This window comes from Osmerus mordax, chromosome 8 (assembly GCF_038355195.1).
Source record: "Osmerus mordax isolate fOsmMor3 chromosome 8, fOsmMor3.pri, whole genome shotgun sequence".
In the NCBI taxonomy this organism is placed as follows: Eukaryota; Metazoa; Chordata; class Actinopteri; order Osmeriformes; family Osmeridae; genus Osmerus; species Osmerus mordax.
Genome location: NC_090057.1, coordinates 14,347,982 through 14,372,167, shown reverse-complemented (window position 1 = coordinate 14,372,167; position 24,186 = coordinate 14,347,982). Strand labels below are relative to the sequence as shown.

At 43.1% G+C, this 24,186-nt stretch overlaps 1 protein-coding gene across 1 annotated transcript; it reads left to right on the top strand.

Moving 5' to 3' along the window:
* Positions 1–16,199: 16,199 nt before the first annotated feature.
* Positions 16,200–18,692, top strand: cited2 (Cbp/p300-interacting transactivator, with Glu/Asp-rich carboxy-terminal domain, 2). The gene is made up of 2 exons (XM_067242058.1): positions 16,200–16,294; positions 16,535–18,692. The coding sequence occupies exon 2, from the start codon at positions 16,543–16,545 to the stop codon at positions 17,242–17,244; it is 702 nt and encodes a 233-aa protein (XP_067098159.1). The 5' UTR covers positions 16,200–16,294; positions 16,535–16,542; the 3' UTR covers positions 17,245–18,692.
* Positions 18,693–24,186: the final 5,494 nt, after the last annotated feature.

Below are 24,186 nucleotides of genomic sequence, written 5' to 3'. Positions count from 1 at the left end.
GCCTTCGGCAAGGGCACAACCTTTGTTCTCTCACATATATATTATTATTTTTATTTATTTTTGCCCCCCTAAAACTCAGTCAATATTTGAATTTACGTTCCGTTGCATGGTTTAGGCTTAAGTTATGTTTTTGTGGCGAAAAGTGAAGCTAACGGTGGCTAATTTGCTAGCCACAGTCACTGACGTTACTAACGTCACTGCGTCACTAACGTCATGAAAACACGCGTGACTACCTTTGGCAGAACATTCGTTTTGCATCTGTTAACTTGGGGGATAGCTAGGCTAACTATAGCTTTACTGCAAGGCAGCTGCAGAAACGCCACAAGAAAAGAGGCCAGGGTGATAACTATTTACTCATTTTACTTTGTGATATGACACACAATTGTGCTGTGTAATGTACAATATAAGCTGATATTATTAAGGAAGTACATCTACTTTCGGAAACAGTAGTCTACTATTTCACTGAAGTATTAGCATCATGACATTAGCCTGTGTTGCCCGGGCAACACATACTACAGTGGTCTATAATGTAGCGTTATCTGTTTTCAATCGTTAAAATAAACATTCCTCACATATACATTTTCGTTGTAGGATTTATTCTGACATTAGTAAACGATTTGTTGGTGAAATTACCATTACCTGTGGTTTCAAACCAGTGTAGCTCACTGCAACGCTGTAGCTTACGCGAGACACACTACAAAAACATCTACACTACACAGCTGTTTAATAGGAAGTCAAACGGCGACAAAACATGTTCGGCACTCCCCTTACTTAAATCAAAAGTCAAACTACTAACCTGAAGTTCATTGCCACAGCCTAAACGTTGTCAATCTGTTCATGAAAATAATTAATTTCAGCTTAAACCGTACAACGGAACGTTAAATCCAATTCAACCAACGCAATCGCTACCAAGACGAACACAGCAGTAGTCTAGTACTGTACCGTAGTAGTACAATTTACCGGGGCAGCTTCTCCACACAGGGCTATATCGCATTTTGCGTTGTTACTGACAATGATCGCTACCAGTGAGCTTTTTATGAATGAGCGATTTTCCACTAAATAAATGTCAAGCTTATTTATGTTTTGGGGGGCATATTTTCAGTTAGCAGATGGTACTGTTTGAATCGCGATTCCATCTTCTACTGCCGGGTAACGTCGTAGAATAATCTTCAAAGGGGGTTCTTTATTAATCATTGAATGCAATGAGTAGGCTAAATGCCTGAAAATATCATGAGAAGGGAAAAACTTAAAATGACGTTTAAGTCATAGAGATTAGGTACATTTTTACACCGGTCTGCCAAATTTATTCGTTTTGATTCAACGATGAGGCTGCCTCTTGCAGGGGAAATGAGAATGAGATCTATTTCATTCTACACTTCACTCGTATTTTCAGTTGTAAATGAGCAGCAAAAAAAAATGCTTTTAAATCTATTTAATCTTTATAAATAATAAGTATGCATTTTCATATAAAATATACAGAAATCAGTTGTAAAAATGTCATTCAAAAACGGACCCCTGTGCAACCGACGCAAGCAAGCACACCCTACAATTTCCCCAGAAATTGTACCCTCTCTAGTTTAGCTTGTTCTAGTTGCGTGTGTGTCCATCCCTCTTATTTTTGTAACACACCACTGCTACTATATTTTTTCTGTGAACTGGTTTTTGTTGATACTAAGTAGGTCCTACATGCTGACCAAATATTTTCTGTCCGGGAGTATATTCTCACCATGTGTAAATTAATACTCATTTGGAGTGGCTTAATCTTAATTACTGACTCACACTATAATTATCTGTGTAAACAACCTAGGTTTCTCAGGTGAAGAAGGGGGGTGTCATGGTGGGAATATAAAGTTGATGAATAGGCTACACTTTAAACTAAGATCGGTCAAGATTACAGTATCATTAGCTCATGTATGTACTCAGGCTCTGAAACATCTCCATGCGTGGGATGTGTTTGCATGTGGATGTGGTGGACTGTTTATTTTGAAAAAGAAAGAGCTTATTAAGTTGATGGGAAAGGATTACTGTGTAAAGAAGCACTTCATGTGTAGCTGCTCACACACATCTGCTGCTGTAGCTGCTGTCTTGCGGAGACAGTTAATGACAGCACACTACAGGGAAAAGGTTCATCGAAGTGTGACACCTAATGACGCAAAGGAAAAATGCTATGGTGTTTACATTCTATAAGCAAACTGTCTAATGAGTTGTTGCACCTTTGGTGAAGGTTATTTTTTGTTTCTATTATAAAGAATGAGCTATCCTGGCAGATATAAACAGATGGTAACACTTTTGATCCAGGTGCTTGTTCTGAGCATTACTTAATAAGTAATCAGACCTTATCACCTATTAACTAACGCTTATCTCATCTTACAATGACACTAACCCTAGCCTTAACCCTTACTAATATTATTAACACTTAAATCATTACTTATTTACATTTAGTCATTTAGCAGACGCTCTTATCCAGAGCGACTTACAGTAAGTACAGGGACATTCCCCCGAGGCAAGTAGGGTGAAGTGCCTTGCCCAAGGACACAACGTCAGTTGGCATGACCGGGAATCGAACTGTCAACCTTCGGATTACTAGCCCGATTCCCTCACCGCTCAGCCACCTGACTCCCATTTACTCAAATTATTGTTAATAAGCATCTTAAAAGAGCCTTATTACCTGTTAACTAAAGTGTATTAAAAGCACTTATGTAAAGTGTTACTAGACAGAGTTGCTACTGAGCAGACAATTGTGCCCATAGGTTTAGTTATTGCTAGTAAATCAACAAATATTGCCAATATTACTATGTTCTTGTTTCAGCCTTCACTGTAATAATGGAAAGACAGTATAGAAATACATTTTAAAAAGGACGTTTTCCAGCAAGTAAAGATGGCATTGCTTGAATAGCGGCAATATATGCCCACTTGGTCTAATGTTAAAGTGTTCAAACCCCGCTGTGAGGGAACAAAGACCAGTCTGGGAGATACCACTGAGGGAAAGCATGGCCAGCTGCCAATAAACACCTTCTCTACTACAAACAGGGTCTTTAGCCCAGTTCATCCACCCTAACAAGAAACCGATAGAGAGAGAGGGGGTCTCTTTTATTGGAAACACCTGCAGTGTCTCTTCCTCCTTTGAAGAACGATTTCCATGGTAATCACCAGTAGTGACAAACAGTGCCATCCACTGCAGAATAATTACATGGCCTCAGTGCTGTTTGTGTGTGTCACAGAGAGAAGACAAGTGGACTGCACTCTCACCAACCTTCAATCAGACCACAGACTCCTGATTGTCTAACTGGAGTGCCAGCCCTCTTGTCATGATGTTCACACATACACACATACCCGTTTGTGACCACATGACTGAAGGAGACAATCTGGAAGCCTACTTAACAGCCAAGAGCTAAATGTATACCCAGATTGTACAAATCATTAGGATCATCTTACTGATATTGAGTTTCTCCTGTCAAAACTCTTCTCTACTGTCGTATGTACTCCAAAGGGATGCTGGCCCATGTTGACTCAATTTCTTCCCACAGTTGTATCACATTCACAGGTCTCTACTATTAGTGTGTATGAGATGGAGGGATGACGGCTGCAGAAATGCCCTCAGTCTGAGACCAATTAAGATGTGTTTGAGACCATACGTGTATATACATTTTTCCGGTTGCTTCTGTATCTTTTTTAACAAGTCGATCGATCTATGGCGTACTGTAGTTACATTTACATTACATTTATTCATTTAGCAGACGCTTTTATCCAAAGCGACTTCCAAGAGAGAGCTTTACAAAGTGCATAGGTCACTGATCATAACAACAAGATAGCCAAAAAACATCGCGAGTAGCCAAAACATGAAGCACACATTGTGAACAACCAAAGTAAGTGCCAAAGGGAAGAACCATAAGAGCATGTAGTTAAACAAGTTACAATTAAACAACATGAACAGCTATAAGTGCAAGTGTACCTGTGGAAAAAAAGCAAGCAACAGTAATAAAACAGTATATCACAGCGAGAACAACATTTAAATCAGTTACCACTAACCACAAGAGCAACAAGTCTCTAAGCAAGAGTCATTGTGATCCTTGAGGAAACTAACATCGGGTCAAGCGAAACGTTCCTAAGTACCGTTGTACTCCCGGAACAAATGCGTCTTGAGCCTTGTCTTGAAGGTGGAGAGACAGTCAGTGTCTCTGATGGAGGTGGGGAGTTGATTCCACCACTGGGGGGCCAGACAGGAGAAGAGCTTGTGTTGGGACCGGGCGGTCTTGAGCGGTGGGACCACCAGGCGGTTGTCTGAAGAAGACCGTAGGTGACGGGTGGGGGTGTAAGGCTGCAGGAGAGACTTGATGTAGACGGGTGCAGTCCCGTTCACTGCTCGGAAGGTCAATACCAGGGTCTTGAATCTGATACGGGCCATGATAGGTAGCCAGTGGAGAGAGATGAGGAGCGGGGTAGTTCAATAGAAAACTGAGGCTGTTAGTCATAAAAAGATCACACAAATATTCTCTCTCTCCCATGAGAGGAAACAGCTTGTTCTCAGGCTAGTGACGATGAGTCAGGGTGTAAAATTGTCAGAGACAATTCTTTTAAATTGATTAAACGATGTAATCAACTGCATCTTAAGAGTTCTTGAGTTGTAAATGGGCTTGAATCACTTCAAGTGTTTCCGATATGTTTCTGTGCCCCAGCCAGAGTTACTGATTCTGTGATTGGTAGATGACACATGAAACTGCAGGGGAGAATCCTGTTCTTAATGTCCTGACCAGGCCATGCTCTGATTTGCACTAATTAATTCTCTCCTGTTAACACACTTTGGAGTGACTAATGGAGATGACTTTGGATTTCTTTATGGATTTTATCGAAATGCTTCTAATGACTACGAACAGCATGCTTAAAACTCAATCAAGTTTTTTTTTTTACTATATTCTTCTCAACCCTTTGCCCCTAAAATATCTGTATACAGTAAGGCAGTTGTAGTGGATACATCACAACAGAGGAGAGCTAACACCCATGTTTATAAGCTGTCTATTTCTAGGACTGCATTTTATCTTTTCATGAGATAAAGCTCTAAAATAGAACAGGTCTCTGACCCCACCCATAGCGTTTGTACACTGCCATTTATACTTAGTAAATGTTGTGCCGTTCTGAAGTCCGCTTTGTAATCTGTTCACCTTGGTGGACCTGCTGGTTCAAAGATCCCTTCATCTGGTCTCTCTAGGCAGCCCGGTAGGGGAGGACTGGCCTTTGAATGTCAAAGACACTTTGTGAAAGCCGGTCCTCTAGTGCTGTAACAAACACACATACACATACAACACTACACAAACACAAGAAAAAGAAGAATTTAGCGAGAGGTACAGAAATAAAGACACTGTAAAGATACTGTATATAAATTGAGGGAGAGAGAGAGATGGAGCTGATTATAGATTGACGAAGTGGAGCCGAGAAGCCATTTGCCATGATGTTTTCCTCTCCTCTCGCAGAACAGAGCCAAGAGGAGAGATAACCGGGCTGACTGATGAAGATTGCCAGGTGGAATCATCGCTCTAGTGCCGAGGTGGCACCATGCTGATGAGCAGAGGTCTGAGTGACAGGAGCGACTGATGGAGAGGGGGTAGGGGGGATGGGGGGGGGGGGGGGTCCTAAGGTCAGCAAGGTGGAGGAGGGGAGGTATGAGCAGTCACATCATCAATACACAATCCTCCAAAGCAACAACAAGCCCATGGCCTGCCCACAGACAGTGCTGATAAGAACAGCCTCTATCCCTTCAGCTGGACTACATCACCCTGCAGCCCTGATGGAGAGGGAGAGCTGTTCGACCATTCTCACTCCACCGGACCCAAGATGGACAGGGCCGGGCTTGACTGGGATGAGCTGATCTTTATAAATGTAACGTTTCAGACTTGATAGAAGTTGGTTCCAGAGTAATGTGAGACGAGTTTTTTTTAAAGCACAAGCACGTACCCAAACTCCAAATCAATGGTGGTTGAATATAAACATCAGAACTATCTTCTACAAAATGTCAATACTTCTAGTCCCTCAGTTCATTAATGCCGAATCCCAATACTCTGTCTTACCCCTACCCCTCAGTTTACCCCTAGCCCTTGTCCCTCGAAACTGAGGGGTAAGGGCTATATAGCCCTATGAAATGAGACACCACTTGGTTATGGTTACGTATATCGATGTCTCCAAAGCAAGTAATGTTATGCACTGATATCAAATGAAATTCGCTGCTAATAGAGTTTACTTAAAACTGTAGACATGCATGGAGTACATTCAAGGCTAATCAGAGAAATGCGGGACTGTTGTGCAAATCAGCAAGGTAACGTTAGCGTAGCAAACTAGCGTTTAAAACTAACGTTTCAATTAAGAACAAGGTTGCAAATAAATATGTACAGGACTGTGTAGAGCACAAAACAAGACTGTCGTAATTTTTTAATCAATTATTTAAGCCGAAAATATTACATTTATGGGACTCTGGCTGATCTGGCCACCGTTGTTGCCAGTTGCGCAGTATTCACATAGGCCTACCCCCGGTTTCAAGTAAGCTCCCGAAAACACTTGGTTTTAAGGGGTGCCTACCCCTTTGTCTTAGCTCTACCCCTCGATCAAAAAGAGTATTGGGACACCACTTACTCTCACTTGAACGCGCAAAACTAAGGGGTTGTGGTAAGGGGTAGGGGTAAGACAGAGTATTGGGATTCGGCCTAACACTTTAAATACAGATCTAGAAAATCTTTACAGATTAACGACACAGTAATATCTTGTGCCACCCTATTTTCTAACAGAAGAAAACTGATATCCTTGGTTGAAGCAGGTATCCCCTGACCTTAGCAGTACAGTGTCTGCTGTTGTCATGGTCTCAGGGGTAAGCCTTTAAAAACTGTTCATCAACAACAAACATGAACCCAGCCAGACCAGCCCAGCCATTCGTGCCCTTGAGCAAATAACACCTTCATGTGTATCTTGGTATAGAGTTCTCTAATTCACTCTAACACGAGTGAATTGAACAGAATCCATCAAACTCACTAGTAAAATCTGTAGGCTCTCTTTTTCTTATCTTCTATGGTCTCTCTTCTCTGTTCAAGCTCTGGCTCGGCTCATAGACTGGCTATGAGTTATCTTTTTCTCTGAAACACATTTTGAAAGGATTGCACAACATAGCTGAAAACAACAACAGTCTGAGGTTGAATATGACTCAAACAAGCTGTTTCTAGTAAAACATGAAATATGAGCGCCATAATAAATGAGTCTGTCGAAATAGTTTGCAAAAGCTCTGCTCCTAACACACACACTCTCTCTCTGCCCCTTTTCTTGCAGTTCAAAAATAGTAACCCTACACAGCTCTGTGCTGCTGACACAGCTAAATGCCAGCCATTAAAATTGCAACACTTTATTGTGAACAAACAGTGTGCTCAGCGCCGGTTGGCTTGGTTACATAGAAGAGGGTGTTACAGGAGGCTGGATGAGCCGTTATTGTTTACTCATAGTTTTTGGTATGAACACTCAACTATAGTAGAACCAGAAATTATTTTTCAGTTGTATCTGAGCAAGAACCCACTGTAGAACCATATTAGGTTCTGGGCAGAAACCCTTCCTCAAAGTCTAGGGTTATTCCCAAAAAATGCTCTTGCAGGGTACTCCCCTTCAGGGACAACCACCAAACCCTTCTGAAACCCTATTTCTTGGAGTATGGAAAACCCTTTGTGTGCTGGTTTGAAATTGCGGGGTTACAAAGGATGACTAATCTCATTTGAGTCTCTCTCTGAAGCTTCTGTGCCAACCAGCTTCAAACATACACCCCACAGGCGCAGTACTTTTTCAAACATTTACATACTGTTGAGAACTCCAATATGTCTATCTGATCACCAAGCAGACCTCACAGCACTGTCTTGTCACTGCATATCATTTACTGAAGTTAGAGGTACATTTATTAACAGCTCCATAATATAAATAACATTACATTAATAAATTATAGGAAAGGGGAGCATAGTAAATGCACAGGTTAAACATGTTGGTGATTCCAGCACCACAGGAAGAGCATGGAAAGTGTAAGATGTGAAAAACCATAGAAAGATTTTCCTTATTTTTTTCTCTTTATTTACAAGCAGGGTTCATTTTAACCATGTGTTTTACCATTTGCAAGGGCTGCTTTACAACCATATGGTTTAGTACAGCACACACACAGACACACACACACCAGCCTATCAGCTCACTGGCCTGAACAGTATTTTAAACTTGCTTCGCCCTCTCTCCCTCCTTCCCTCAATCTTTCCCTCCTCAGATACATTTCTTGTGTTTGTAAACTTTTTTTAAAAACTTTTCCTTTATTAAAACTTCAAAGATTTCCATGATTTTACTGTGTATCATATGCTGTGGCAAAATGTATTTAGCTTGTGAGGTAATTTGTACTAAGTTCCATCCCTTTGCTCCTTTCCTACACACATGAACACACACCCTTTCTCAAAATGTTTCTGCTTTGTTTTTTTGCCCTCGGGAAGCCAGGGCTATATTATACCACAAATGCAGTTTCCCAATGAGTTCCATCTGGTGGTGGTTTTTTTAGAGGTCATCGGAAGGTTGGTTAAAGCTTAGTGTTCTAGAACGTTCTGTCTGCCTTCTATCTCTCTCTCTGCATTCTACTAACTCACAATCAAACCGTCCGGTTCTCTCAACACAGTCAATAGCCAGCCCAGACGCTTTGTTCAACTGCTAGCATTGCATCCAGAGGGATCCTTTAGCTAAATCCCAAAGGTCAGATTGTGTCAAGAATGAGAACAGGTTAGGACAGAAAGCACCAATAGAAACACTGTAACCCGACAATAAGGGAAACATGTTGAAAAATGATGAATGTGAACTGCCTGGAGTCGGAAACTACTATCACTTCCTATGTGTATTTCTGTCTGTTTGGATCCCTCTGGCACATTCCAGGGTGTTTTGCTCCCCCATGACCTCCAAGTCACCACTAATTGACTCAGGGTTCAAGACCTGGTATGTTCTATTGATACAAGCCCACCTCTAACACACACACACCATCCTCTACCACCCTTATTATCCTCAGGTCTCAGGAGTGGAGTCACGTTTACATGGCGACTGGCATCTAAGAGGACCTTGAGTGTGCCCTCTCCTCAGAACAAGGCTGTCATAAGTCACTGTTATGAGGAGGAATGGCTGAGCAGTTAGGAAATCGGGCTAGTAATCAGAAGGTTGCTGGTTCGATTCCCCGGCCGTGCAAAATTATGTTGTGTCTTTGGGCAAGGCACTTCACCCTACTTGCCTCGGGGGAATGTCCCTGTACCTACTGTAAGTCACTCTCGATAAGAGCATCTGCTAAATGACTAAATGACAAATGGTTCTATATAGCCTGGAGCACACTATAATCCATAGCAGACTGTGTTTGCAGAATCATGGATGTCAGTGTGCTGCCTAAAAACATCCATCAAATCAATATTGTTCTCTTCGCTGCCTGTAAGACAACTTTGTATAGAGCCTGTTGCTGTAATAGTAGACTGATCATCATGCCAGCAGTGATAAAAAAGGCAATTTGCCGCCCTCTGTTTCTTCCTCGCTCTCCTTTTCCACCTTTTTCTCAGTGTTTCTCTGGGTCACACATACACAAACACACCATAATTGATTCTGTGTTATCTGGGGAGAGCAAAATAAACATGCTTGATACGTTTTACTTTTAAGCCCCTTTACAGACCGAAGGGCCCATTAATGGTTAATTCCTACATTTACATTAGTTTAAAACCTCAGAAAATCCACTTTCTGAATGTATGGGTTCTCGTATAGAATCAACTTCAGTTCAGAGATAACCATTTGGCATTTGAATCTCTAGCCAATGGAAGATACTGCAAATGTGACAAGCGGTAAACTGGCCCAAAAGGTGCGAAAATCTTCACATGGACTGTGACTGTTCTACACTAGAGAGGGTGTGACCATGCCAGAGTTAGGCATGGCCTGTCAGCCTTCCTCCCCTCCCACTCCCCCCTGGATCGGCTGAGAGAGGACTCCACAGGATCACTCTGTCCAGACAATATCGGTTCTTACAAATCAGTGTGCAGACACACATATTGATTTATAAACCTTGTTATGTTAGTGTAGTTCTCTTTCAGTACAAATCACGGGAAATACCTTGTACAGATGACAATAGGAGAGAGGGAGGAGGAGAAAAGAGAGGACAAAAGAAGGGAAGACAGATATTGGATGAAGCCAATCTGCACCAGACAGCCTGATAATGGCTCTCTCACCTGCCATTGGCCGAGCGTGAGACTGAGTCATCCACAAGTTCTGTTGCCGTAAACATTTTTCAGGATGTTCCACCGCAGTTGCCTGGCAACATCACCACGGAGATGGAGATTGAAAAGAGGGGGGGCGGGGGTGAGGTGGGGGGGGGATTGTACAGCGGGGCGGCCCACACTCTGCTAATCAAGCCACTGAGATGAAGGTAATTATTACGCTGGTTAAATTAAGGATAAAGAACTGCCTCCTTAATCTCCTCTGCAGCCAGACTCTGCAGGCAGCCAGCTGAAAAACATTGCTGTCAGTTTCCTGGAACTTTCTGGAAGAGTGGGTCTGTTACTCGTCTGCCAAGACCCTGGACATAGAGACAGCAAGTGGTTATTGACAAGTTTGATGCTTTCTTGTTTCTAAGAGAACCTATGGCAAACTGTTTTATATCACCTTTTATATCCAGACAGAGGCTAAAAGTCATATTGAACTGTGTAAACATTGAACACTGTTGTACAGTAGGCTATAACTCCTCAAAGTGGAATCATCTCATCCATCTCATCTCAATATTAGGCTTATTCATCAAAGATCTATCAAATGAATTTGCATTGGGTTGCAGCTATTGTCTCTGCACAGATGTTCCTTTGCATACCAGTCTGGATCATCAAACTTGCTGCTGGAAACCATACTGCCTGTTGGAAAACATGCTAGCTGTTGGTAAACATACTCGTTGATAGTCAACACATTGGCTGTGAGTCAACATTCTAGCTTATAGTCAACATATTCTCTATTACATACTAGTTGCTCATGAACAAACATAATAGCTTTTAGTCGACAAGCATACTGCTGGTAAACACACTGGCTTCTAGTCTATTTGTCAAAAACATTTATATGTGATCAAGAGCATGTCTATGTGGTTAAGCTGATGGACAAGTACTTTTACTATACAGTGTCTCTCATTGATAATATACCCTTACAATCTTGGACCTTAGTTTACAGAAGATACATTATTCATCAATGATGGCTCATATCTTATTGTATATTCACAGGCCATATGTTCTCTCAAACTCCCTCTTTAATAAACCATATCTCACATGCATTGCTAGGTGTGCTGGAATGTATTTGCATTCATAATCAAGAAAGAATTGCTAAACAGTTCTCAATGACGTGACCTAATGTATACATGCAGTGCACCCTGCTGTGTGAATGCATGCTTAAAGATGTGTGCAGATAAGTGTGTTTTCTTTGCGTCTTATTATTGTAAGCTATTTTTTCAATATCCCCTTTTCGGTAGATATCCACAGTTCTAATTTAAGCCAGATATCAAAACCATTTCCATGGCACAACCATACAACTTAACTGAATACCTCCAGGCAGACCCAGATACTGAGAGAGGAGTGAGCTAGTCTATTCCACACTGCTGGACACAGTATTTCCACTGGCTCTTGTTGCTTGGAGACCGGGGGGAAAGTTGCTGTCTGGTTCAGCTCAATGTTTATTTATCAGGCCTCGCACAACTGGGGTGATCGGTGTGTGTGTCTGTGTGTTTGTGTGTGATGAGAGGGAATATTCCTGACAAGCATAAAACGAGAGAACTGCTCTTTGCTTGGTGGATAGAAAACAGTGGGACTCTTATCTTTCTGTCTGTTTCTCTCTCTCAGTCTGTTCAGATGTACAGTAGATCATTTGAATTGTCACATGAAGATGTAGATATTACCATATAGTCCAGGTACGCTTAACTCCCATTAAATCATGGCGATATTTACAATGAACAGCCCAACAAGTCCAGCCCCAGCCTGAAAATAACCTCTTTGAGCTGTATAAGAAGTAGCTAAGAAGCTGTGTATTCCCTGAGTGTATTTTTTGGTATTTTAGGATGGTGTTATGAGAGTATGTATACATCTAAGGCTCACAGCTCAGCCAGTGTGCCAGTCTCTGCTCCCTGTGTCTGGCTATGCTTGGCGTGATTGGTGGTAGGAATGCAGCTGTTGTCTTTGCAGTAGTGGGATGTTCCTCTGAGCCCTGGCATGGGGTGTTTGCTCTGGCCGGCTGGTAGGATTCCACCATTGCCTGGCAACGCAGGGCATAAGGACACCAGACAGCTTGGCAGAGGGTATGAGGGACGGAGAGTAGAAGACTCTCAATGTTGAGGCTGCAGTCTGATTTTTCTATCATGTCAACTGACTGGAGCCAGCCAGCCAGCTTTGCAGTCAGCCAGCCAGCCAGCCAAACCCACACTATGTGGTTCAACCCGCCAGTAAGCTATCCTGCCAGCCTTCCATCAAGGCATTTGGGCGGTAAATAAGACAGAGCAGACAGCTAACCAGTTAGAAACGTATGGCTCCACAATAGAGTGCCTGGGACACATGGTCACATGATCACATTCCTTTTATTCTGACCCCTCTGATCCGACAGGCTGTTCGAGAGAAACAGCTCCTATCACGTGTGTGTGTGTGTGTGGGGGGGGGGTCATATTACTAAATTGAAGGATTGTGCTAGGGTGTGTGCAGAGTCAGTCACTGCAAACTACCTGCTCACACGGTATACATAGCAAATATTCTTAGTTTTCCTAAATAGGCATATTCTCTGCTACTAAATCTTCAAACTGTGTGTCTGTGTGTGGTGTGTGTCTGAGTAGAGAGAGAGAGAGAGAGAGAGAGAGAGAGAGAGAGAGAGAGAGAGAGGAGAGAGAGAGGAGAGAGAGAGAGAGAGAGAGAGAGAGAGAGAGAGAGAGAGAGAGAGTGAGAGAGAGAGAGAGAGGAGAGAGAAAGATTGAAAGTTCTCCTTATCATAACCTGATGGAGACAGGCCTGTTTATCTGCACGGTAACCAGAGCTGACTCCGATGTCTCCCGTTGATGTTTTAAACCAGGAAATGACAGACTGCTGCTTTTTTGCCTCCTCAGCACTTCTCTGTCCACAAACAAGGCCATGGTAGTAAATAAGAAAAACATGTTGCAGCGAAGAGCGATTTAGAGACCTGTAGGAAATATGGGTAAGCGTACAGTAGGTGAGAACTTGCTGAATTGTAATGTTGAGGCTGTGACGATCAAATTTGTGTCGAAGACAGAAGACAGAGAGGCGCAGGTCCAACGCAAAACACAGTTTTAATAAAACACACTGCTAACTGAAACAAGCCTGAGATTTCCGGCTGAGATATAAATAAATAAATAGTATATAATTCATGGATGGACAATATACAGCTTCTCCTGGAGGCTTGATAAAATATGTATAATGTTATTTGTCTGGCCAACCGACGGTCTCAATGTTTGAAGAAATGGAGTGGTTGAGGGTGTGTGTGTGTTTGTGTGTGTGAGGAGAGGGGTTGGGGGGGGGGTCAGAGCCAAGATAGTTCAGAGATAGGGGACAGAAAAGAGAAACACAGAGGCAAGAGAAAGGGGCCAGAAAGAAAGAGTGTGCAGAGGAGGAAGGAGGGGTGGAAAGAGTGAGAGAGCAGAGAAGGAGGGAGAGGTGGAAACAGTGAGGGATCTGAGAGGGCCGGCCGGACAGAGGGAGGTGTAATGGTTGTTGTTGTGATACGTGACACATGTTGGTTCCATGTGCTGTCTGGGCTCTAGACCTTTGCTCCACACCCACCCCCTTTACCCCCCCCCCCCCCCCCCCACACACACACACACACAGACACACACTCCCCTCCCCCACACACACACACGCACACACACTTTCACTAACAGGTTACTGTTTAACCTGTCCTTTCAACATGGTTTCACCTGGCTGGCCGCTGCGTATTTATGAAAAAAGTCTAATGTGGACACTGACTCCGGTGGGAAAATAACATTTGGGATGGATACAGCCCTCCAAGGTACCCCAGCCTCCTCCTCTGTTCATGAAGAGACGTCTGCCATTCGCTTCTGTCCTCCAAGGTTTGCCTGGATACACTCCGCCGCCCTGCTGTCAATACCATCGCGGGCGCCTCTGATGCAGGCTTGTACCCTTACACACCACGCTGGGTCCAGTGGGAGGAAGGAAACGTTTATTTGGTCTGTGTGGATAATTCTCTTATTTTTTTCCCCCTTTTTGGGGCAGAAAAAGAGACACAGAGAATTACATACAAGTGTCACATAAAACACAACGGATGGGCCAGCTCAATAATTAATAAAGACGGTTGTGTTTCCAAAGGACACTCACTGCTAAGATGCACTGCTGTTTTTCGGATTGGTGGTAGAAGCCATGAATCAAAACTGATTTGAATCGATTTTCACAGACAACCGGACCATGGCTGGTCCGGTTGGTCCATCTCTGTACCTCCAGAGGGTTTGTGGTATAACACATGTGAAGAGGGGATTCAAACACATATGGCCTGGTGGGAGCTGGAGGTGTCATTAGTTCAGTTCCCTACTGGGATGGAGTCAGGCATGATGTCTCTTGTGAACCCTTTGGGGTAAGGAGCTATTGTCTCCCTCCTCACTTAACGGCTGGCGAAGTCACGCAGCAGGTATTGTGCTGTAAGTCTGGAAAGGAAAACACACACACTCGCACACAAGACAAACCAATTAAGACTGGAGAGAGCGGTGGTTACAGCAAGGGGAAAAAGGGCAGCCTCCAAGAGCAGTACTTAATCATGAAAGGCTAGTGTGTTGGACTGTTAACACAGCCCATGGTGTAGAGGTCTTAAAAGGCAATGTTTTATGGTGCTACAACATAACAAACAATACCAGGCATTTGCCCAATCTCAAGCCTCTCACACTAATGCCCCCCTCCCTGGCCCCCACCCCAGGACCCCCACCCTCGGTCACATGGCCGTGAAAGTCCTGCCCCCTGAGCTCTCTACCAAACTGAAACACAATCCTCACATTCCTTTGAGTGTGTGTGTTTGCTATGTCACGGAAGGTCTTTTCATGCTCGTTCACTGTAGATTTATACATATTTACAGAGAAGTTGGCTCTTTCTCACTCTGCACGATGCTCACTATGTTTACACCCCTTTGCAGTCACCATGGGGGGGGATGTTTTTGTCCAACAGCAGTGGCATCATCAGGCTTGAGGTGTTCAGAGAGTGAGAGAGAGAGAGAGAGAGAGAGAGAGAGAGAGAGGGAGAGAGAGAGAGAGAGAGAGAGAGAGAGAGAGAGAGAGAGAGAGAGAGAGAGAGAGAGAGAGAGAGGGAGAGAGAGCGAGAGAGGAGTGGAAATGAGCAAAATATGGCAGGCTCTGTAAGACCAGAAGCTGCACATTCCACCGTCCACATGTAACGCTCCACAGACATGCATGTGTACTTAGAACTATACTTGGACATAACAGAGTATTATCAAACAATGAGACTTATTGTCTGTCCAACGAATGTAGCACCATTTGGGACATAAGATCCTATTAAGTCAAATAAATACCCCCAAAATCTAGTTAGTTAACTTTTTGACAGACATGTTTGGATGGAAATTACATAAGAACACTTCAGCGGGTTGATGAATATGAAATAAAACTGATTAATAATAAAACTATATATATATATAAACTATATATAATAGTGGGATAATATAAATAATTCCCATTTGAACGAATATAGAATGCTGGCGCTTTGGCACCCTTGAGAGCAGAGGGCCAACAGTGTTTGTTGATATTTCCAAAGCAGTGAAACGCGAGTCCGTGTGATATTTTCACTGCCTTGCTTCCAGCAGAAATAGCTGCAATGAGGTAATGTGTTTAGGTGCCGCTGCTGCTGTGCGCGCGGGGGAGACGGTGGATGGGGATGGGCGCGAGGACCCACACTCTGCTCCACGTTTTGCGTGAGCCTGGTTCCAGAATCCAGACTTGTGTCTCGTTGTCGGATCCTAGACCTGTCTCTCTCTCTCTCTCTCTCTCTCTCTCTCTCTCTCTCTCTCTCTCTCTCTCTCTCTCTCTCTCTTTCCCTTTCGCTCCGCCTCCGCCCATGACTACCAGTATATCAACGCTAGCCGGACACGCATGAAACCGTTTTTATGCTTCTGGCACAAAGGGTCCTAGTGGGAAAAGCTATCACCAGAATGCACCACGTCTACTAAGTTGTAAGGCATATCGCTTTTGGCTGGACTGTTTCTGACTTGTGTGGCCACAGCGGTGCAGCAGACAGGTGACTTGGAGCTGGAGGTAAATACAGTCTGTGCGTAAAGGAGCTACCGACAGGAGCGAGAAGGCAATAGCGAGTAACATCCTTGCAGAATGTAATTTGTCAAATGTGTTTTTGACATTTGATAATGTTTCGAACACTTAAAGTCGACGCTTAGCAGTTTGTTAATGACTTGTTTCATCTGTGAGGGCAGTAGTTTGTAAACGTCCTCCAGTTTTTAATGTTAATAAATACTTTTTGCTTTAACTTCATTCCCACAGCCCGGAGAATGGTAGAGTGCAGGATGGCAATGAACCATGGACGATTCCCTGAGGCAGTAAACGGACTCCACCACCACCAGCACCCAGCACGAAGACTGGCTATGGGACAGTTCTCCCACTCGCTGCACCATCAGCCACAGCCACAGCCTCACGGTTACACCGGAATCATCACCGACCACATGCATTTTGGAGCGGGAAACGTGTCGGCAAACCACGGCATCCGATCGGGGAGTGTAAATGCTGGACATCCAAACGGCAACGTGCCACCGGGTGCGCGCTACAGCTCGCAATATGTGGGCTCAAACGCGGTGGCGTCTCAAGGACAATTGGCAGCGAGCATGCAGCTGCAGAAGCTGAACACGCAGTATTACAGCCACCACGCACACCCCTCCGCCCATCACCACTACATGCACGAGATGCATCCCGCGAACCATCAGCTAAACGGAACGGGACAACAGTTCCGAGACGCAGGCACCAAACTCGGTGGTGCGTCCGGTCTCCCTCCGTCCACGCATCATGTACCCGCAGCAATACTGCCCCCTAACGTCATAGATACGGATTTTATCGACGAGGAAGTTCTGATGTCACTGGTGGTAGAGATGGGCTTGGACCGAATCAAGGAGTTACCTGAACTGTGGCTGGGACAGAATGAGTTTGACTTCATGACGGACTTTGTGTGTAAGCAGCAGCCTAGCAGAGTGAGCTGCTGACATCGTTCTTTTTTCGTTCGGCCGATCAGACTGGAACTATTGCTTTAGTCCCAGACAAGACTGACAAAGACCTTCCCAGTGACCCAGAACTACAAACACGATGGCCGATGTCCTCGGTTGTTTTGAGGATGTCCAAACTCTGCAGGTAGTCTAGGGATAGAGTTGACGTCACGTGACAGAGGAGTGTGTACCCCGGGGATATCGCTCCGGTGTCATTGATAAAAAGACAAAAATCCTCTGCAAAATGAATACACCATGTGCACCATGCCGGAGCAAGACCATACACACTAAGGAGATGCGACCAAGCCAATATGAGTAGAAGTACTAACAATAGGCTATGTTTTAAGTGTTTTGTGTGTGGAGGGTCGAAGTCAGCTAAAAAACAGTGTGCTTGATTGTTTCTTTTGCAGCGGCATTCAAGTATTATGAACGAAACAGAAGTGGTCTGCTGTCGTAAGATCACGAGGTGGTTAAGCCAACATGTTTGTAGAGGAGTAATATGTGATCGTTCTCTACAATACAGTGCTGTACTATTCTGTGGTCATACTTATTCACAACACATTATCAGTGTTCCCATTGCTGCTCATTGATTTGTCTGTCATGTTTAAGAAAAAAACACCAGTTCATGTTGCCGCCATTTCTGCAGGTGTCCCATAGTGTCCCGGACGCCAGAGTAAAAAAAGGGGAGAGAGCTCACTTGAGTACTTTGAGTCACAGTAAATGTTTATCAAAAATAATATTTTGTGATGATATCATGTGGTATTCCATTTTCAACGTGAGTCAAAACTGGGTGAAGTGTGCACAGTTTAACTAAAGGAACACTGGTTGACAATATGCTGTCCACTAGGAGAAAAACGAGTCTGTGGGGATGGACTTTTCTGGCTTCAAGCTGCACAATGCTGTCCCTACCCCGAACATATCCCCATCTTCACCTTCCCACTCCCATCCTCACCCCAGCACCTTCTATCCTAACCTCCCACTCCCCATTCTTACCCCCCATACCCTAAACCCATTCCTTACCTCCCCACCGTCCATCCTTACCCCTATCCTCAACCCAGCACCTTCCATCCTCACCCCCCCACCCTCTATTCTTACCCCCCCCACACCCCACACCCTCCATCCTCACCCCTCCACCCATCCTCACCCTCATGCTTTTATACGTCAACAGTAAATGCTGTTGGATGTTGATTTCTCATCCCTGCTTGTCTCTTCATCTTTCTTTATCACCCTTCTCCCTCTCGTCCTCTTGTTCTCCGTCTCTTGCTTTCTCCCTCTCTCCCTCTGCCAGATGTTCCCTATAGCAGCCACCACTGTGCTTCTCTAGTGCGCTACATGGCAATATACTACTGTGTTGGAAGCTTTCTAGGAAAGTTTTGACAGTATTTTTGTACATTTTTTTAGATGAAAATTTTAATTTATTCTATTTTAATTTGCAAACATGAATAAAGCAGCTGGAGTGCATTGCTGATCTAGTCTTATTATGGGATGTCAATGTCATGCATTTTCAATGACGTTCAATGTGTTTTGACACGCCATTATGCTTCACTAAGACTGTGGCAACACTGTCTGGCTTGGGTTTGTATTCCATGTCTTATGTACATGTATGTACCCACACATGAATTATTGGCTGTGATCCACATACTGTATGTGATACAATATGACAGAATTATTGAGGGGAAGGACAAGAAAATTATTTAGAATTGTAATGGATGGCAAAAACACATATCTACTGCCAGACTTTTTTTCCAGTTAAGAAAATTGCCTCTTTTTTTTGCATTCAAGTTTAAGCTTAACCCTCCACCATTTATGAGCTTACAGAGAGAGAGGTTGTTGTACTTCTCTCACTCTCTCACTCCCTCCCTCCGTCTACAAGCTCTGAGTCATGTGCAGGCGAAGGTAATTACACTGCACCCTTCAGTCTTCATTTATGCATCTATCTTTCGGCAAGTTAATTCGCAGAGAATTTTAAACATGGCTCGAATCAATAATTGAGACTAATAAAAAAAGAGAGGAGAGAATCCCTGTGTGGGAGATTAGCAACTGAATATGGAAGAGGAAGGAGAAGAGGATATTGACCTTGAGACTCTTGTCTCATTCATCCCTGATTCAGCCTTCCCTTTCATACGGGAGAAAGAGAGGATTAGATGCTCTGAGGAAAGTGAAAGAGAGCGATGTCAATGAATTTGATTAGTCAGCAAGGGGAACATTTTTGGGAATTGGGGAGGACTAAGGGGGGAAGGGGGTTATCTAATTGGATAGGTGTAGTTCTTGGCAGTCTTCAAAATACAGGGCCTTTTTTTCATTGGTGAGAGGACAAATCATAGAATTTTTACGACAAGCAGGTGACACAACGATTATACTCTCCCTCCAGTCCTTCCGTGAACAAGGAGACATAGTGATTGACTGTGAGGGAGGAAAAATGAAAATAGCAAATAGCAGATTCATAACACCAACATTAAATATTTACCAATACACTCCTGGCCAGACACTGTAGTGTGTCTATAGACAGAGCTGTCCTGGAGGCCCACTGAGAGAAGGAGAGGTAGAGGAGAGGAGGAGGAGAGGAAACAGAACACACACAGCCACTGTCCTGCATGTCAGCTGTCGAGGTGCCCATCTACACCTCACCTGGTCTTGTAAAAAAGTCAGGCTGCAGTGTCCACCCTGACTGTTTACTGTTTCTATAATGAGGAATGAATTGGCCTGTCTTTCCCGAGGGTTCTCAGACAGCCTAGAATGAACTGTTGTATCATTTATCCTGTGTCCAGTAGCAGGATGAATGAATGTATAAGTAACTAAAAGAAAGAAAGAAAGAAAGAAAATAACTAATGAATTCAACAGTGGCCAGTATCAGGTCCCCCAGAGTCCCGGATTCCAGATTTGTTTTATCATTCTACAACACAGCAAGAGAGACAGAGAGAGAGAGTTGTGTGACCACAGAGGAGACAGATGTCTGGCAAACTCTGTCGGGGAAAAATACAGCGTTGACCACCGCAGTCAAGGTGAACCGCATGTCCATCTATCTTCTCTCTAAGGTTTCCCGGCGAGTCTCTCTTCTGTCAGGGGTAGAGGACGGGCCACACATTTATCGGAGTGCCCACCTCCCTCCCCCTCGCAACCAAACAATTAGGCACATCGCCAGCGCCGGAATCACCCTGTCAAACTATTACAGACTCATTTGTAAGAGAGGAGGATGGAGGGAGGTGTAGAGACAAGACTGATGCTAGTCTTATAGTTAGTCAACCTGCAATCACTCACCTCTGATTGAGACAGCTAGCGTAGCTAGCATATCAAGGATAATTGTGAAGAGCTCAAGGCAGTGATGTTGGAGGATGGACGCAGCAGATACCATTGGTTCAGGTAGGAAGACTCAGTAGTAAGTTATAAGACACTTTGTTGACAATATCAACACATTCGTCTTGGCATTATGGTTCTGCTCACACCGGTTATCTGCCGATAAACCAATGGGATACTGTCTTGACATCCGTGGCAGAGAACTGCGATAAACATTCCCCCTTCAGACAGAGAGATACAGACCCACGGGTGGAAGCTGAGGTGGAGGAGGCAACAAGGAAAAGCGATGCACATCCTGCGTTGTACTGGAGCCATGTCTTTTTAAGACCAGAGTTCCTGGTCCTAAAAAGAGCGCCCTGGCTGTGAAGTAGGAGTTTCAAGACCATGTGATATGAAAGTGGTGCTGACTGAAAGAGTATAGGTCTCGGAGTCTCCTTCATGAACCAGCTCTGCCTGATTATCACAGCTATGGTAGGCTGTGGGGAGACAGCTAGCGTATCTGTGAAGAGCAGGCAGGCCAGAGCAGTGACTTCTAGATTCAGATGACTCAGAGTCCCTTCTGTCATTGATTGAGTTAGGATGCACTCATGAAAAATAAAAAAGAGAAATTGTTTACATGTAATTCCTTTGAACAACTGCAACTAAAACAAAATAGCAATAGATACTGTATGTTCACATTATATTTAGTGGATCCATTTGGTGTAATCTGGAAACAGTTTGGTCATAGAAATTTGACTCGTAAGTCTATTCCAAATTTATTTAATTCAATCCAAATATTTTATTCAAATATTTGGCCCCTTCCCAAATTCTCCCCACCTACAGAACCCAACAACTGGGTTTAGGATTATAATCCCAGTTCGGCAGCAGGATTGAGTGGGATTGAGCACATTCTCCAGATCAAGCCACATCTATCAGGCCATTCCTGGCTGTGTACCCAGGCAGAATGTTACTACAACTCTTACTACCAATCCAGCTTCATAATCATACACTGCACATGCAGTGATGAGTTCTATCGTCACACTAATCAGGCACATACCAATGTCACATGGCTGTAAATCCAAAACTGAGTTTAAGTGCACGACTGTATGTGTTTCCATTACAGTTTTTCAATTGAGAAAATGGATCACATTGACACAACACTCTTTGCCGTAGCAGAGCACTGAGGATAGTTATTACAGTTTTTCTCGATTGGTTACACACATTTTCTGAATGCATACCTCATACTCTCAGAACTCTACACACAAATCAAAAAAATACAAACACAATGGGCAAAACCCCTCACTTCTCCTGCAAAATTAAACTTAACATTCAAAACAATGTTATTTAATCTCAAAATGGTATTTTGTTTTCAAATGACAAACACAAACCATCATATGAATAGACATTTATAAGAACCATTTGAACACTGATGTGCTCAATGTAAAACACTATGATGAATGGAAAACACTTCTTCTTCATTCATCATAGTGAGTTAGGCCTTTTTTTGTTCAGTGTTACATTTACTACGGACAGTACATACATAAGTGTGTTGTAAATATTTGAGAATATTGTTTTTATACTCAGAACACAGAAATACACAGTAACAAATATATTTTACGTATTTTTCCCAGAAAAACAATGTACACAGTGTACATCCCAACCAACACAAAGTTGCACATACAATGGTCTACATACAAAACAACAGAATCATTTACTGTATAGTGTATACAGTTACATTATTATTACTTTTCTTTGTATTTGCCGTAATGTTATGGCGTTATTTTCTAGGACCATGTTCATAATTTCCGTTTCCTGTTCAGGAGACAGAAGACGTTCCCGACCACCTTGTGTTGGTAATCTTTCAGTTCTGCCAAACAAATAGTAAAATACTGTAAATACTGTGTAGGAATACAAAGTAGGAATACATTTTCCAAATACTTGAAACATACTTTATTTTTACAGTCCTACAGAATAGTCCACAGGCAATACTGTGGTACTGTATTCATTGAGTACTGTATTGATATGCAGTAGGCCTACTGCAATTTTGTAGTGAGAGTAGATTTCTTACCTATTATCATTTCGGAAAGTCTGGATGATGGATGCTACAGTGTACCTGCTCAAATTTGGCTGTACTCTTTGCCCAGCCTCCCTCATTGTTAGACCATGGTTGACTACATGGTCAACCAAAGCGGCTCGGATCTCCTCAGAGATTATGGTCCTTGGCCTTCCTCATCCTCGTCCTCCCCGTCCTCCTCCTCTTACTCTCACTCCTCTGCCTCTGTTTCCAATGTTGGCATCCATTGCTCAAAAACAGAAGAGGTCACCTGTTGCCCTTTTATGCTAAAGCTCTGATTGCTAATTGTAAAACTGTGTGACAGGTGTTTGTCCATGCGATGAGTCAGTGTGCGTATTTGAATGGCAGTGTTTTCCTTGTGAAAACAAAAGATTTTCTTCATGTAAATTGTGCCAAATGCAGAGAATTGTGTGTAGTGTTTTGAAAAAAGTGTGTTTTAGAACTGCAATTTGAGTGTAAAGCAGGAATTGTGCTTGTAGTTTAGCAGAATTGGTTCATGGGGTTGGTGCATGAGTTACATGTTGTGGTCATTGTGTCTCAAGTACCAGTATTTGTGTGTAAACAATTGAGAAAAACTGTAACTTGTTTCAAATGATGTGACACAACCAATATAAGCCAGTTCAGAGAGCAAACAGCTTGTTGAAGGTGGGAAAATATTGCTTGTGATGTTGACAAAGTGCTCTGGCCTAACCCAGCCCAAAGACAAGAAGAAGCACATTGATCATGTGTTTACTCCTTTGATTTGTGTCCCTTTCAGTATTGTATACTGTAGTACAGTGCATTGTAGGCTGTATACTGTACAATGAACAAATTGTATGGCCCTGAACATTGTGCTTTTCATTTGTTACAGTAACAGTACTGACTGCTCAATAGATTTTGACTGGTTGCAGGTTCATATCAACAAAGAACAAGAGTGAGTTGTGAGTAGTGAGATGCAGGGTACAGTACTGTATAGGGGTACAAGGAGGAGAAAGAACAAAACAATTGCAAAGAGCAAAGCAAAGTAGTAATTTCTGATCAATTTTGAGCTACTATGATAGAACATGTTTTTGTTCTTCAAAAGACAATGATGGATAAATATGAAATTTGTTTTGAGATTATGTAAAAATGTATATATACTATATATTTTGAACAATGTTTTCAATTTTTTGTTGTATTGTTTACTGACTGCTTGATAGTGTATATAATTTTGATCACTTTGTTTCTGATTTGAGAGCAGTGTTTGATTTTGAGCACAGGTAAATCTGTTTTGAGGCGAAAGTTTCATTTTGCAAGAGGATTCAGTGGTTTTGTAAATAAAGCTTGAAGATGAGGTTTTGTGTTTACAGTTTTGAGAAAATGGGTGACTGTTTCAAGAAATGTGTTTTAGCAATTGTGAAAAACTGTAAAGGCTCGTCACGGGGGGGGAAGTCGTTCACGGAAGTCGTAATCAAGCAGAGGTCGGCAAGACGGCCCTGGTTGCACGCGCGCCTGCCCTCTGGGGATCAGATAGCACACGTCCATCACTGCTAGCTCGCTGTCCCCCCCCACACACACACACTCAAAATGCTTTCATTAAAGTCCTTCTCACAACGTGAATGATTGATTCATGAATG

What these genes read in the sequence shown, in the direction of transcription:
- cited2 (XM_067242058.1), top strand. Translation starts at nt 16,543, where the DNA reads ATGGTAGAGTGCAGGATGGCAATGAACCATGGACGATTCCCTGAGGCA.